This window comes from Cryptotermes secundus, unplaced genomic scaffold (genome assembly GCF_002891405.2).
Source record: "Cryptotermes secundus unplaced genomic scaffold, Csec_1.0 scaffold166, whole genome shotgun sequence".
In the NCBI taxonomy this organism is placed as follows: domain Eukaryota; kingdom Metazoa; phylum Arthropoda; class Insecta; order Blattodea; family Kalotermitidae; genus Cryptotermes; species Cryptotermes secundus.
Window position 1 is genome coordinate 1,549,521 of NW_019720562.1, and position 17,594 is coordinate 1,567,114.

At 37.8% G+C, this 17,594-nt stretch overlaps 1 protein-coding gene across 1 annotated transcript in view; it reads left to right on the top strand.

Annotated features, from left to right (window-relative positions):
• Positions 1-17,594, top strand: part of LOC111868425 (protein MON2 homolog) — a 91,766-nt gene that overhangs the window by 4,543 nt on the left and 69,629 nt on the right. The window contains exons 3-10 of the mRNA XM_023859040.2: positions 1,599-1,781; positions 2,937-3,176; positions 6,821-6,946; positions 9,171-9,368; positions 11,646-11,913; positions 13,234-13,387; positions 16,134-16,385; positions 16,786-16,970. Of these exons, the coding sequence (XP_023714808.1) occupies positions 1,599-1,781; positions 2,937-3,176; positions 6,821-6,946; positions 9,171-9,368; positions 11,646-11,913; positions 13,234-13,387; positions 16,134-16,385; positions 16,786-16,970 (1,606 nt within the window). The remainder of the gene's footprint in view (positions 1-1,598; positions 1,782-2,936; positions 3,177-6,820; positions 6,947-9,170; positions 9,369-11,645; positions 11,914-13,233; positions 13,388-16,133; positions 16,386-16,785; positions 16,971-17,594) is intronic.

Sequence of the window (17,594 nt, forward strand, 5' to 3'; positions counted from 1 at the left end):
TCTGGTGAATTCGCGTAAATACACTTCGAGATGGAATCCTTCGATCGGGAAAACGCCTTTGGTATTCTTCAACAGCAGCACGTGCATTGCGACCGCAAAATCCACACACAAAATGCATATCACAATATTCCACGTGTGAAAACACAAGAGGCATTTCAGCAACTCATCACACAACTAATTTACCACCCATTCACGACCCCGCCGCAACGTAAACTGTAGGCTCTGGTAGGTTGCGCATGAGATCACGGCTAGTGTGACATCACCACACTCAAGTACAAACAGATAACAGTCACAGCTGACTGTCCACAGTGCGTGGACCTGCAAGAAGACCACACTTTTCTCGGGCCATTATCTCCGTAACCGTTCAACTTTGGACGTAGGTATTTTGGGTTATATCGGCATACTTTAACATAAGGAACACCCTCCCGAAGTTTGGTCCATTCCTCCTGGGACACCCTATATATAGAAACAACATTATTTGCATTTGTTGCTGTGTGTGAATTCTTTGTAGAGTGTACAATGAGTTTTACAGCAATGTATGTCAGAATATGAATGTGAATTCATGTGGTTGAACTGAAACAAAAATATCTCGACACAGGTCATCAAATGCTTCACAGTCAAACGAAAAGCAGTATCAGTTGGTTAGAAGCATTCATTTTTGTTCTTGTACTAAAGTAGATGTTCAGTGTGATATCCCGGGATTTCAGCATGTCCTTGTGCACAGTATGTGAGATAGGAACTTTTACACTAAAAAGTACCAGGAACAGATTATTGTATTGTACAGAAACGTGCTTGTGGATTATTTTGGGCTGACTGGCCATCCAATGGGGCCATGTCATGTGATTCAATGCTGAAGACAGACCAGATTGAGGAGGTGTCTGAAACTGTGGCTCTGGAGCAGGAGCACATAATGTGAAGACTATATCCATTGTCATGTACTGGGTAATACATGTTCTAGTAATATTCTGAGGGCCTTGTACTAGAGAGTACTATAAAAAGAAAGAGGTTTTCTGGAGAAAGGAAAAGGAGTTGTGACCCAAAACTAGGTAGACCGGACAAAACTGTGATTAAAATTTGGCCTTCATCCTATAGAAAGTAAAGATCAGTAATTTTGATGCATTATGTCTTTGCAGTTGTTGTGGTAATATTACCTCAGAATAGATGCTTTTAATATTTTGCCCTGGAATTTAACTTCAGATAATTTTGTTTGTCCAGTACTAGAACATAAGAACAGAGACACCTGAATGGATACTTGACACAGATATCCATAAAGTTTGCCATGTACCCTGTTAACAATTCAGAAGTGACGGTAGCCTGGCTGGCAGGCATTTGATGGCTCATATAAGGAGCAATTATTTGCCCATTTTTTATCACTAAATCCATGCCCAAATTTATGGTGCAACTTGTGATAATGCTCTGTACCCGATTAAACCTCCAAATGTGGAAATACTTCTGAACTCTGTTAAATAAAATTTCTGTATTAAACCATAACACTTTAAATGATTTTTAGTAAATTTTTCTGCAGTTTAGTTGCTGTTGATCTGCCTCAGGTGAAATTACCTTTCCACAAAATTATGTGACATATGTTCTTGTTATAGATTTGTCTAGGGATGGTACAGAAGCTGATAATGCAACAGGCAGTGGACCAGAAAGGAGCTCGGTATATCACAGACACACTTTGGATGCTCATGGAATCAGGCACTGAGGAGGTTAAAGTTCTTCAGAGTGTGACACTGCTGCTGACTACAAACACAATTGTACATGGAGACACACTTGCTAGAGTATGTATCATTTCAAGCAAACTTCTATCAAAACTATAGTTTTCAGTACAAGAGGTCGATGAAACTAGAGCCCTGAGCTGCATAAGATGGGTACAGCACTCTTTGTTACAGTTTATTTATCAATATTTGAGATTTGGAGTAAATAATCTGGCATATCTCTTCTCTGCTAAGAGGCATGGAAGTGCACATGTGGTAGTAGTGTTAGCTACTACTTGTGGAGACTGTGAACATTCTAAGCTCTGCAGTTCAGGGGTAAAGACCATAGCCTAGTTAGGCTAGCAAAGAACCATCAGCCCATTCTTAAGCATCACATGTTATCACCTTCGCCACCCAACACCCAGCAACAAGTGGAGTAAGGGATCATACCCTCATAGCTCTGGACTTGTTTACCCTAGTTCGTTCTGTGGTTGTTCAGTTTTACTTAATCCATGTACCAACTTCGTTTTATATTTAGATTTTATTTATGCCAATACTGTCATCAAACAGAAATTGTAACTATGGGCCTATATGAGAAGTAAAGCATTTCACAGTTCAGTAGAGCACTTGGTAAGTATTTGTATTCATCTGATGATGGCCAGATAAAATGGTCAAAACGCTTGATTTTAATCAAATGAATGTTATACATTCTCTGTGTTGCATTAGACGGAACATGGCAATTGATTAGTTTGAATCATGCAACAGGGTGCATTCCATAAAGGTTATGTTCTTGTTTGTTGTATAATCTGCAAGTTAATATGAGTAAGCTCTGAATGTCGTTTATGATGTAAATACCAATTCATAATCAGATTAACACTAATATAAGTTTCCTATGACAATTTTGGATCGCCTCTGTGGTCTAGTGGTCAGCGTTCCTGGCTACAGATCCAGAGGTCTGGGTTCGATTCCTGGTGCTGCTAGATTTTCTGAGAAGAAGTGTATCTGGAATGGGGTCTACTCAAGCTTGTAAGGATAATTGAGGAGCTGTTTCAAGGAAATAGCGGCTCCAGTCTAGAAAACCGAAATTAATGGCTGTGGGGATTCGTTGCACTGACCATGCAACACCCTCTATCTGTTAAAAGTTGGCACTAACTTCGCTGACTTGTGAACCAGTACCACTGATTTTTTTTATGACAATTTTGTATAATGCATTTCTGACATGCAGGTCAATTGTTACAGAATTTGGTGCTTTGCTTTAGACTTCATTTTACAAAGGATTCTACAACTGTAAATACAGCAGGAGCAACAGTGAGACAGTTGGTATCATTGGTATTTGAGCGTGTTGTGGCTGAGGATGAATATTTCAAGACAAAAGAGTCAGTTAAGAGGGAAGTGAATTTAGAAGAGTTAAAAGTTCCTAGTAATGTTGCCCCCAAAGGACTCCGGCCCTGTGCTGCAGATGCATATTTGATGTTCCAGGTAATGTGCAATAAAATATCTAGCAATTGAACTGTAATTATTATAATTTAAGGTTCCCTATATTTCAGCTTTTACTCATAGTCAGAATTTATTCACTTGACCACTACACCTGTAGTATCTCAGTTTACCATATTACATTTCTGCATGCAGGATCATGTCTGTAACTTTCTCAGTATTTTTGTTGTAATTCATGTATGTGGCCAGTAACGCGCAGAGTGCTTCTGCCATTTAGAAATACACTCAACTCTTAATTACACTCAACTCTCGATTATCTGGGATAATGATGGGGATGGAAATCTCGATTAATCGAAAACCCGGTTAAGACAAATTTTATTAAAAGTAGTACTGTAATACTGTACCTTCATAATACTATAGGCCTACCTGTATTTAAATTTATTCAACCTCGTTTTTTATGTCATCTCATGGCCTATTTAATACTTTTTTTACATTACACTGAAGTATGAATTAGTTGTTTAAGTCACAGTGTTCAACAACATCCAACACTTTACAAATATTCACACTTAACACTTAAAAAAATTAAATATTGTTGTTTGCTTTTTCGTGTCATTTTCCTTTTTATGGATATCTGTACGAAGCCTACTTAATATTAGCTTGTCACTTAATAAACTGTTCTCTTCACTCTGAAGATAGTCTAGTAAGGATTCCAAATGATAAAGAGCAGCACCGTGTGATATTTTCTTACTAGCAGCACTCTCCACCTCTTCCTCATTCTCACTTTCTTCCCGCTCTTCTGACTGCACCCCCACTGAACTTACGGTTTCGTCACTGCTTAACATTTTGAAGCCTAGCTCACACGAGTCACAGTCAAACCTCTCTCCTATATGTATTTTCCTCCTTGACTTCTTCACCACCATGAACTTGGTTTGCCAATTTTGTCAATTCTATGCCTATCTCATTTTCACTGAATCCAGTGGATCCATGGACTGATTGATTCTTTTGTTTTTTCAAATCACGAACAGTTTGTTCTCCAATACCATATTGCATTGCTAATTGTTTAACTACACCTCTTTTTCCCAGCTGATTGATAATTACAAAGAGACTAACTGGGGCGGTGTATCTGTCCTTGAAACTTTCCACAAATCCTTGCATTCTTTCACCCCTACCCTAGAACATTGTGTTGGCATAATGTGACCAAAAAATGCAGAGCTCGGTTTACACTAGTGTGAAAATGGTGTTACAACTCACCATGTGAAACAAAAGTGAATGAATATTAAACAACATATAAGCCTCAAAAAAGCCCTGGTTAAGCCACAAACCACTTTATCCGCCCCCGGATAATCAAGAGTTGAGTGTACAAGGAATTTTTTTCTTGAGAGTATGTTTTATCCAATCATGTGTTATTGTCACCCTGGCAAAATGACACTTCAAGAGACATACTGAAATTGTCTCACAGATCATCCCAAAAAATGTAGATGGTCTTGTAAGAAGGTGTTTATTATTTTATAGATATCAGTTTCTGTTAGTACTTTTAAGTCTAAGTGTTACTGTCTAGCAAAATGGATGAAAATAAAATACAAATACAAATGTAAAGGAAACTCAGTATGTCGGCTTGAGTTTGCAGCAGTTGTACTCAGCAGTCAGAGTGTTAAGTCAGTAGTAAATACAAGGTTAGTATGTTAAAATTTCCCATTGAGACAGGTGCATGCAACCTGTATCTGGGAGTTATGTCTGCAAATACAATTATTTTCTTTAAAAGAGGCATGCACCATGATTTTTTAAATGTTTAAATGACCTTCTGTTTTACATTTGTTTTACAAAAATTAGTGTTTCTGGAATTTTACTGTCACTGCCTCTCAGAAGTTTCCCTCAACTTTATGGGCATGTCATAGCATATACAGCATTGCTTTTGGAAAGTTAAGAAATCTGAGTCAGAACTTAAGAGCAGATTTATGGATGAACATATACAGTACAACATAAGTTAAAAGTTGTCTCCACCGACAACAAAGTGGGTGTTCTTAGCCTGATAATAGGCAGGCATTGTCAGATACAGTATTAGTGATGTGTATTTTAAAACAATCCTTCAAGCTAATGAGTTAAATCACCAGTAATAATTATATGCAATTTATTTAATAATTGAATTAAAATTTAATTGCAAACATTGTATCTGTGGTTTACACCATAGGGTTCCAAGACCTCAGATAGGCCTGCAGTGGCCTTAATGCAGGATTGTCAAAGAAGAAGTCCCCAGTTTTAAACTTTAATACTCATTTAATGTGAAACATACTCATGGGGTTTGTTGTGAAATGCTCATCAACTTAAACTTATCATTTCTTGCCTGCTGTGCATGTGCACACTTGACAATTTCAGTGGTAGCAAAATTTTGTTCCTAGTGCAATCAGTATGATTCATCTGTTGAGGAGAAAGCCCAGTGTGTTATATGGTTTACCAAGTTCAAGTCCAGTTTGACCTTTCCATGTAATTTTCAGTTCATGTGTAGAAGAGAAGCTCCTCATGCAAAATCAATTTGTCATTGATTTATTCAGTTTAAGAAAAAAATATGTTAAAGCAAAAAGTCATGAGGAATACCATGGACTTCAGAGTAGAATGTTGAACACACAGAGGTATCTTGCACACAGAGTCCAAAGAAGTCTGTTGCATGTTACAGTTTGCTGCTTAGTACAGGTGTACCCAAAAACCATGATCTGAAGCATGTTGCATAAGTGGCTGAGATTACATGCTTACGGAATTCAACTGAGGCATGAAATCAAAGACACCGATGCTCTGAAAGAGTTTAATATGCAAATTATTCTGACTGAAATTGATGGAGATTTTTTAAGATGAGTACTTCTTGCAAATGATGCTTCATTTCACATTAATAAACATGTTGATCATGGCTGTAAAATCTAGAGAACAGAACAAGTTACTGAGTATGTGTAACACCCAAAAAGTGAACACGTGTTATGGACTTCTATGTAACTGTGCAGTAGGACCTTTGTTTTTTGCTGAAAACACCATTAAGGGAAGCTTCTCACATGTGAGAATTATTTGCGTTCACACAAATTGAAGGCATTGAAAGTGACACAGAAACTGCAGTTGTTTTCCAACAGGATGAGGACCCACTCCATTTAAGTTGTGAGGTTTGACATGCCCTGAATGCTGTGTTTTCCAGTTGATGGATTGTAAGTAGTGAACCGGTAACTTGGCTTCCAGGAAATTTAGATCTCACACCAGTGGAGTATTTTTGTTGTGTGAATATGTAGACAAATATTGCTCTCACAGAGAAAATCTGTGTTTTGTGTCACTTGTGAGACAGACTTTACACTGTTGTAGCGACAGTCACTTCAGATATGATTTGTTGTACGTGGGGTGAGGTTGGATATCGCCTGAATGTGTGCATGTTTATAAATGGTACATCAGGAGTTATTAAGGATGTCAGAAAACTACTAGTTTCTCGATATGTTAAAATTAAATGTACTTTGTTTTGGTTCATTGTTTGCAAATATTTTTGTCATGAAACTAGGGAGTTCTTTATCAGAGACCCCATATTTTCCAGTGTGGCCCACAATCTGAAGAGATTGCACAACCATTTGTTAAAGTACTGATGGAATAATTTTCCAGAGAATGAGACTTGTTTTGATTATAAATCATACATATGTATGACATAGTTTAATTTGCATCTCCAGGACTTAGTGCAGCTGGTAAATGGTGATCAGCCATTCTGGTTAATTGGCATGATAGAGATGACAAAAACCTTTGGTCTAGAACTACTGGAGTCTGTGCTTACAAATTTCTCATCAGTTTTCTTTCAGGTAATTAAATAATTTTAGACTAATATCCTTCTAGAAAGTTGGACAGCAAAAGATTAGTAAACATACTCCTTAAGCAAACTTGCCTCTTAGAGTCAAATGGTTCACTGATGCCTAAGGAGACATTTTAGAAACACACGCTGAAAAGGAAATCGGTTGTTGAGAATTTAAAATAATTTTAGTAATACTGTAATGTGATGGGAGAGTGTATTCCCAGTCAGCCAGCTTGTGGCTGTGTATCACAGGAAAAGGTATTTTCTTTCGGGTGATACAGGTTAGCAGAGTTTAATTCTGGTGGAACAATGTCTTACACAGACAGCATATGTGGAAGACCTTCAGAAACATATTTAACAGATGATGTCTGTATTGCATCAGTTTATTACTTCATCTACATGACTGTAGAAGAACAGCTTCCTGTTGACAACTGTGCATAGTGATGGATCATTTTATTATTACTTTAGTGGTTGTATTGATATCAGATAACTTGTTAAAAGGCATGGTGACTTTGACTGTGGTAATTTCCTGTTGAAGTACTGTGTGCCAGTGAGTTGTATTTGGTTATCATGACATTCTTGAATTAGGGACATTGTAATCAGAGGCATTTCTAGGATACATAAACTTGCTCCAAAAGTGCTACTAATGCAATATGATATGAACTGTTCAGGAATGTAGGGGAATCACAAGGTTGAGACTTGTTGTATTTGAAAGTACTCTACCACATAGTAGGTGAGGTAAGGTAAAGTAAAATAATTTAAAGTAAAATAAAGTAAAGTAAAGTAAAGCAAAGCCATCCCTGTCAGAGGCCGTGGGGGTCCATGGGGTTGTGAGATGTCAACACTTGCATGTTTTCTAGACAGACAGCTGACAGATGGCAGTGAGGTTGTCAGCCTTATGGACCAGCTGCCTTTTACCCCCCAGGAAGATATCTGGTACTCATTTCTGTTAGAGGCTTAGTTGACCCCAGGCAATAGTGTGGCTGGAAGGATTAGGTAAATTGAAACATCCAGTAACTTCATCAGGATTCAAACCTGCAACCTTCTGGCTTGTAGCATAGTATTTCAACCAACTATACTACATGTTTGATAAATATTGTTATGGAAAAACACCTTCAGTAGTGCATGGAAATAATATTGTAACGTGTTTACTTACCGAAGACGCTNATGTAAGTCAATGTAAGTATTGGGATACCAACTTTTTGTCTTTCACAAAATTCCTGACATCTTAATGACGAACAAGCATTTCTCATGGTAATCTGGGATAGGTGAAGTCAGTCTAAAACCGTGACTGCCTACAGTACAATTGTTTCTGTTAACTGATTTTTTTTCTCCTTTGAATCTGTTGTAGGGATATCTTACTTATTTGTGTCATATTTTGCAGTCCATTTGCAGTGAACTTTGGAATTTTAATTTTCTGGACTTAACATACTAGACCCATAAAATTTACTTACTCTCATCAAGTTGTTTCTAGCCATTTATATTAAAGTGCCATATTCTATAGACTGAGATTTACGTGTAAAGTCAGGTATGTCCATGAGTGTCGGGTGCCTTTCTTTCTTCTAATCTTTTACAAGCACTTGTCTTTTTTACAAATTGTATACAGCTATGAATTTCCTACCTCAACAATACCATTTTTAATTTGTTCAGCAGTTGCATCAGCAATGATATAGTGTGCAGTATCAGGATAATAGTAAAATATATTCAGTGATTTTCATCTTTGTCAGTCTAAAATTTGTCTCCATATGAAAGAACACAGTGACAGACTTTACTTTTTGAATGCTGTGAATGAAATTTTTTGTCACAAGCTTTGTTCAGGTATATGTATTTTGTTGAGTGTCAAAATACATGTATAACAGTGTACTGCCATAGCAGCAAGCAGGGATAACTTTTGCTTTCCATTGGAAGTCTCTTGAACTCTTTCTTAGTAACATGTTGTGGACTTGGTATGAGTACATACTTATTTCTTTTCAGAAAGAGGGAAACATTTTAATTTTAACTAATGTAGTTATTTGTTGATCCCAAATTTTAATTAGTTTGAAATAGAAAATTTGGTGCTTTGACCTTTGTATAATTTGTGAGGAGTTAATCATAATATATGCTGACACATCTGAATCTTGCAGTAAAACTGAATGTATTAATGTATAACCTGCCCTGTTTTATAATGCTATATGTATCATTGTTTTCTAGAATGATGACGAGTATAAAATGGTTAATCTTTTTTTTTTTTTCAGCATCCAGAATTCAGTTTCTTACTGAAAGAGCGTGTGTGTGCATTGGTAATAAAGTTGTTTTCTCCAAACATAAAGTATCGAAGTTCCATTCCAGCCAGTGTACAACAGGCTACACCACTTGATAAGCCATATTTTCCCATCAGTATGAGACTTCTGCGTGTGGTGTCCATACTTATCCAACGTTACCACAGTCTTCTGGTAAGACACAATCTGCAGTTAAGCATTTTGCAGCAGAATCTCTTTACGTTTCTCTAGTGGCTAGATTTGAATCCAAGATTGAACAAATGACTTTGGGACATAAATTATAATGTAACTTCAGTGTTGTGATTTATGAAACTTCAGAAAATGCTTGTTGTAACAGATACTAATCATACTCAAAAATGGTCGAAATATGTATGTAAAAGTCAGTCCGCTAATGTTCAATGATATATAACGTAGTATGGCACAAATATTTAATAAAAAATGCAGATTCAGTGTGTTATGTGGTATTACAGGAGTGTAAGAATAGCAAAGAAAATTCATTAGTCTCATCATTGTTAGCTTTATATGTATGAACTGGATAGTTAAAGATTTTCTTAAATTTACATAACCTATTCTACTGACAACTGATTTCTAATTGGGCGCTGTCCTTTGTAGGTAAAATTTAGCCTATTATTTGGTGAATGCTTGCAAGTCTCACTCACAGCACAGTAAGTGATGTTCCATTCTAAGAATTTCTCTGTAATTTTGTGCTTACCTTTGGAGTGTTTTTAAGTGGGATAAGTCAGTGATCAAGTTGAATTAATGGATAAATCCAGAAATGTTAACATAATACAAGTTCTCACTGTAACTACATCTGACCCCAATACCCATATTCGATCAACTGACACCTTTGTTATTTAATAAAAAGTGTGATGATAGTAATGTTCACGTGAAACACTTATTATAATAAAATGGACAATTACTGGTTTTAATTGTACTTCTCCTGACAAATTGTTCCTTGATATACGATGGGAAGTTGTAATGTTTTAATTATCACCATGAGAAAATCATAATTCCAAAATATCGTTCTGTATAGGAGATAGCCCATTCCCTGAGCTTGCCAAACAGTCAAATTTTCTTGCGCCAAGTCGACAGAGGGAGCCACTGGAAGGGGAAGAAGCAAAATGGCAATATCAGTTGAGAAAGTGGAGGCTCATGCTGTGATATGGTTCATTTACAAGGGAAGTCTGCCAGGGAGATCCATGACCAGATGACTGCTGTGGATCAGGAAGGTGTACCATCTTATGACACAGTGGTCAGGTGGAAGAGGCGCTTTCATTGTGGACAGACAAACCCTGAAGTGGAAGACCATATCTTGCTGAGGAACCGGGAATTGTGGCACAGATGGAAAGCTTAACTATTGCATAACTATCGAAGCTATTGTTCATGAGGTCCACATTAGCCATGGTTCAGTTTTCATCATCATCCTTGCCGAGTTACACATGACAAAGGTCGCTGCGTGTTGTGTGCCATGTTTGTTGACGCCAGTTCAAAAACAGCAACAGATGGATGTGGCAAGGAAACTTTTGCAGTTGTGTCAAGATGAAAAGGTGGAATTTTTCGACCGCCTGATCACGATGGATGAAGGTTGGGTCTATCATTATGAACTTGAAACAAAGGAAGTGAACAAGCCGTGGAAACATTCAGAATCGCCACCACCAAAGAAGGCAAGATTTCAGCCGTCATCAGGAATGGTGATGTTGAGTGTGTTCTGGGCTTGGTGGGGTGTCATCATGACCAACTACCCACAAAAGGGCGTCAACATTACTGGTGAGTACTACCGGAACTTTATGAGAAAATTGTGCATGGAAATCAAGAAAGAGCAATGTGGAATGCTGGCAAATGTGTGCAACTTCTTCACGACAACACACTGGCTCATGCTGCTCATGCTATGATGACGCTGTCAGTTTGGGTTATGAAATTCTCCCCCATCCATATTCACCAGATCTGGCACCGAGCAACTTCTTCCTCTTTCCACAGCTAAAGAAGCCACTTCATGGTAAGCGATTCCAAGACGATGATGACATCATTCCTGCATTGGAGGACTTCCTAAACAGTCAAAATTAGTCCTTCTATGATCAAGGTATTCAGCAGCTAATGCATCATTTTGGAAAATGTGTGGCCTTGCAGGGGTCACATGTAGAGAAGGACTAATTCACATACAATTTCTTGCACCTGTGTCTCTGTTTCTTCTGGGTGATCATTAAAATTTTATGACTTCCCCACGTAATGTTCAAAATACCTTTCCACTAGGGAAAATTTAAATTGTATTTCAATGTATATACAAAAATAGTAATTTTTATTATGTATAATCTTATATTTGAGCATTTCTTTCATATTGCCCGTCCACTTCATCTTTGCCACCTAAAATCTTAATTCAGTATTCTCTTCTTCCCCTCCATCTGGGTTCTCCATTATAACTGTTTTTCAGACTGTACTGTGATTCCCTTTCAGGTGACAGAATGTGAGATATTTCTGTCTCTCATTGTGAAATTCCTGGACCCAGATAAACCTGTGTGGCAGAGGTCTTTGGCGCTGGAAGTGTTGCACAAGATGACTGTACAGCCTGAGCTGCTTAAATCGTTTTGCAAGTGTTATGACTTGAAAGCCCATGCAACTAATATCTTTCAGGACATTGTGAATTCCTTAGGAGCATATGTCCAGTCACTGTTTGTGAACCCTCAGCTCATGGTCCAAACTGGAGGAGGTGGAGGAGGAGGAGGTAATAAAGAATTTATTATTGCATAATATGTGGAGATTTGTGATATTCCAAGCTTCAAATCTCATGTCTAGTTTCTGTTGCATAGGCCATTCTAAAGAATATGTCCAAGTCTGAGGCTCTGTGTAACATTTTGAAACATGCTAGCTTTTGCAATGAGTTAGTCCCCTTGCTCATCTCTTAGGCTGGAGAACTAACCTTCTTCAGGTTTCTGGGATACCATTACCAGATACAGTTTGTATCTGGAAGCTATTTTGTATATGTAGAATATGAAAGACTGTATTATAAAGGGGCGTGTTAGTATGGCTTGAAATTCTATTTGACAAATTTTCCTTCTCAGTTTTTATCAAAATCTGTGGTAAATTCATGTATGTAATTAATTTTGCTCTAGATATACCACCCAGGATTGTTTACTATCTCTAATGATTATTGATTTATGGAGCAATTACTGCTGCACCATATGTAACCACTTACATTCTTGAGATCAATTGTCTGTTCACTTGTTAGTTCACAGCAATGCCACTGCTCACAGCATGGCATGGCCTTCCTTACAGTTATGCAAGACAGCTGTACACTGTGTTGTACTTCACTTGAATGCTCTGTGTATCACCCATTACTTAAGTAACTAGCTGGGTGCCTACTCTCTTTTTATATGCATTTTACTCATAGTGAAAGCTCTAGAATCTTGTGGGTGACTGTGTGCTTCTGATCAGTTTCCTGAACATTCTGAACATTCCAGAAGGTATGAGAGGTACACACAAGCCAGAAGACACAATGCCAATATACTCTGTTCCTGTGAATACTTTCATTTCCAACCCCCCTTATAAAATTGGTTTGTGGCCAGTTTTGACAATTGGTATATAAAATGTAAGAATTAGTAATGTAGGATTTGAGGTTCTCACAGCAGTGATTATGAAGTGTTATGTCTTATGGAATATAACACCATGTAGTCTGGTCAGACATTTCGCAGGAACATGTCACCTCCATCTTGTAGAGTTGAAGAGTAAGCCGTGCATGAAGCAGGCATCAAGCAGATCTGTGCCTTGAATGTGTTTTAGCTACAGTTGAACCATCTTCACATGCAGGTTGTTGTCATTCCAATTTAAAAACTACCGTAGTAAGTCAATTGTAAAATCACTTTCATGATAGTTCTTAAATGTAATAAAGTTATCTTTTGGCTGAATTGTGGTCAAAACTTGTAGCATGTGACAGCATAAAAGTGGTTGTTGATGGTGATTGTAAACGAGGTATTTACACAGTACAACTCATTGGTACACATACTGTTAAATTTATCAACTTTGTGTTTATATTGGGATGTTACAGGTGGGGCAGTCCCAGTTGCACAAGGACAGCCCCCAGCTCTTCTTGCTGGCATGCCTGTTGGTCCAGGGGTCTCTCCACAGCCAGGTTTCTTTTCTAGAGGAGTTTGGCTTCCTGTTGTTGTTACATTCTCCAGTGGTCAGGCTAAATCAACATAGTAAGTAATTCTTGTCCATAAATTTTATTTTCAGAATGTTACATTTTTTTATAATTTGCCTAATGTGCAAGATAACATGATAAGAAATCAGCTTATGGACCAGATGGCTTCAGTAGATAGTTCACAGGGGATATCTGCTATGTCTTTTCATAATATGAATACCAGTCTTTTTAGATGTTCCCTTGCTAATACAAGCGTGCACATATCAGCAACATGATATCCCCCCCCCAGTGATCTTCAGTGTCTGGTGTTGAATTATCTTAATCACAACTCTCCAAATCATGGGATTGGCTGAGGAGGACCATATATCTGGCAAGCAGGTTCCCACTGTTTGAAGCCCTTGGATTATCATCATTAGGGGAGCATGAGGGAGCTAGTCTAAACGTAAAGATCAAGTGCCAAAAATGAAATTCTTCAAAGGGTTTTGGATACTGCATATGATATTGAAACCACTCCGCATTCTAAGGGATGTAAACACTTCACAAATATACTTTGTTGAAATGTATGAGGGCTATTTGGGAAGTAACCTCTGTTTATTTTAGACAACTAATGTAGGAGTGGGAGAGAGCTTGCACATGTGAGGTAGTGTCACATGACTCACTGCCTTGTAAACCAACACATAACTGGTCACCTAGTATTTGTTCTTGTCTCTACAGAGTGAGTTATGATGTGTCCTGTGGTTGATAATCCCACCAGCTTCTAAGTTCACACTGTTATCCGCTTTCTCTTCTCTGAAACACAAGTGCTACAGAAATCCATTGTGAATTATGTGCTGTTTAAGACCAAATTGTAATGAGTGATGTAACTGTAAGACAGTGATGTAGAATGTTCAGAGATGGGTGGGTGAAGAAATGTTCATGATGAAGAGCAAAGTGATTGGCCAGCCATGTGTAGTGAGTGATGATCTTGTTCAAAGTGTCGACCAAAACCCTTGTGAAAGATGGCGCTTCATAATTTCAGAACTTTCATGTGGATTTCCACAAACTTCATGCACTGTTATCCACGAGATTATCACAATTAGGCTAGGCTGTTGTCACAAGTTTTTCCCAGCATGGCTTCCATAAATGCTTACAGGGGTGCAGAAAACATGAGGAATGGCTTCAGCTTTGACTTTTCAAAGTGATACCACTAAGATGTCAATGAATATCTCACTCACATTGTACAAGTAACAGGTGATGAATCCTGGGTTTGATCTGTGAATGCTGAAACCAAAGATCAGTCAAAGCAGTGGATGCACTCACATTCAGCAAACAAGCCGAAAAGAACAAGTTTAGAGAAATGTCTGCCTGCCAGAAAGCTGATGGGAACTGTTTTCTGAAACAGGACAGGAAAGAAGAGCTGATGGTTGAATTTATGAAACAGGGGACCACAGTGTGAGAAGTGTATTGCAAAATACCAAAAAACTGTGTAGGAAGATTCAGAACAAAAGGCATGGAATGCTAACATTTGGTATAATATAATGTCCATTATTTATCGTCTGTCAATATTGCAACACTTTTTTATTCACTACTTAATTTTAATTTTAGTTTAACATTATACACTTTGACACTACATGTTTCGGCCCCAAACAGCCATCTTCAGGTGTCCTGATGTGTTACAAATATTTTATTAAACTATGTTAAAACTGAAAGAAGAAAGCAGTCTTCTGGGATTTGGCACCGTGTATATGTGGTGTTAACCGACGTTTCCAAATCTTACATATGTTAAAACTGCTACACTGTGTTAGTCCGTGCTAAAATCACACACTGTAGTCCTCTTTTTCAAGGTAAAACCAGATAAAATCCTTTACAGTTTCTATTATACCCACTTTATTTTGGTGCATAATATTTCACCTCACACTGGGTTTCGTCTATTGTTCATAAATGTATGTCTGTTCAGGGTGTTTTGTTTTGGCAGCTTGCCCCTCACGTTCATAGCCTACTTTTCAGTTATGACTGCCGTATGCCCCTGGTTTGCGTCTTTCCTCCACAGTGTGTGGTGTTGTCTTTACTAAATACAGAATCATCTGGTATAATGCTGCTGCATGACAATGTGCATCCACAGACTGCTGCTTGCACTCCAGCACTGCTGGAGCATTTCGGCAGGGAGTTGTTTGACCACTGTTCTTACAGCTCCTGATCTCTCTCGAACAACTACCACCTGTACTGGTTGTGCTCACAGTACTTCAACAATAATGAGGATTTGATGGCAGGTGTCAAAATATGGCTGAAGTCACAGGCAGCAAACTCTTTGACACATGCATAAAAACTTATTCCCTGATAGGACATGTGCCTCAGTTATGGTGGTGGCTCCATTGAGAAGTAGCTTAAGTATGTACATATTTTTTGTGTATAATAACATTTTTTTTCTTATTGCTTGTTTTGTTATCAGCTCATTGGAGGTTACTTTCCAAATAGACCTCATATGTTCAAGTTCAAGGCATATGGCTTCCACTTTGAACTATTTTTATAACACTACACCATGCTCAAATGTGGACTCAAAATGCAGGCATACTCTGAACATTTTTCTAACATCATTTATTACAATTTTGAAATTTTTTATTATTTTTTTCTTATTTCTGGTATATCTTTGTCTTTCTTTCAAACTATCATGACTCCTTAAACTTATGAATTGGACCCATATTAATAGGACTCATTTTATTCAGAATCATGGGATTAATGTACCAGTGAAATTCAGTGGACTCTGCCTGAATCACTTTGTAGGGCTTGAATTGTCATCATAATCATTTCATTTCTGTTTTTGACAGCTTAGAGGTGCTGGACAAGATTGACCCTCCGTTGATACCTGATGGCTATGGTATCTCTGTGGCATATGCTTGTCTGCTAGATATAATTCGTTCCATTTCACTGACAATTGAAGGGGATCCTCCCAGTGAACATGAACAGCCTGACATACTACCATATCAGGGCAGTGAAGAGGATAGGGAATTGCATTCACAGCTTATAATCTCAAGCTGGTGTGGACTCCTGGCAGCTCTGAGCCCTCTCATCGAAGCAAGGTATAGCATGCAAGTTAATTAAATTCTTCATGTACAGTTTTCAGTTCGCAAATGTTGATACAGGACCATCAAAGTTATAATGTGTAAAAAAGAATTGGTGGCTGAATTATCATGAACTCTGAATCAGTGAGGTTTCACTGTACTTGAAAATTGATAAAGAAGTGTTGTTTTAAATAGGCTGTAGAATATACACCCGTGTACTCACGTAAGCAAACAAATATATACTCTCTCTCTCCCCCTCCCTCCTTGTCTCTTCTGTGTGTGTTATAATTATCATTTCATATCCCTTTATGTTTTGTGTCAAATAATTATTCCTGTTTATGTTATTTTTGCCATAGAACTTCAGTGTCTTATGTAGTGTGCTTGTGAAATAAGGCATGGGAAAATTCTTTGATTACAGTACAGATGAAACTGCCTCGGAAAATGTTCTGAAAGCAATCCAAACCTTTGCAAGTCTGTGTGGGCGCCTGGACCTGCAGACTCCAAGGGATGCCTTCATCACAGCAATATGCAAAGCATCACTTCCCCCACATTATGCTCTAACAGTGCTTAACACAGCCCCTCAGGGTGCTGGCTCAGCCAGGAGTAAGTTTTGGCTTCTCTTATCTGCATTAAGGTACTATCAGTAGGTTTCAGTTCTTATGTGACTGTAAAATTAGCATTACAGTAACAGGCCCATTGAGATGGTATTAGCCATATAAGAATTCACTAGTTCAGAAGTAGTGTTTTAGAAAGGAGAATTTGTCATTGTTGTGCTCCTGGCCTTGAGAAGTGCTCAGAAGTAAAGCTGTACTCTTGTAAGTGCTGAATCCAGCATGCAGTTTGTCTTTCTAGGTTCTTGAAACTCAGTTATTCACACACTATTTTACAACTGACATTTGTACAATATTAACCCTTCCGCGACGGATAGTATTTAAATCTTTTCCTACCGCCAAACTGACGGGGTATTTAATTATTAAACAGAAAAATGCACTTATCCATGAAAAATTTAGTAACTCTCGCAAAAATAGGTATATTGAGATAAAATTTTCACAGAAATATTCATAATGAAACGAAGAACAAAACTATATATATATTTTTTAATATAATTATGATAAATAATATTTTTTTACTCACTCGAACTGCTAAAAGTCGAGTTTGGTGTGGTAATCCTGAAAACACTTGTCAATACATAGCCCAACATCACAATCAATGCACCAGTACACGGTT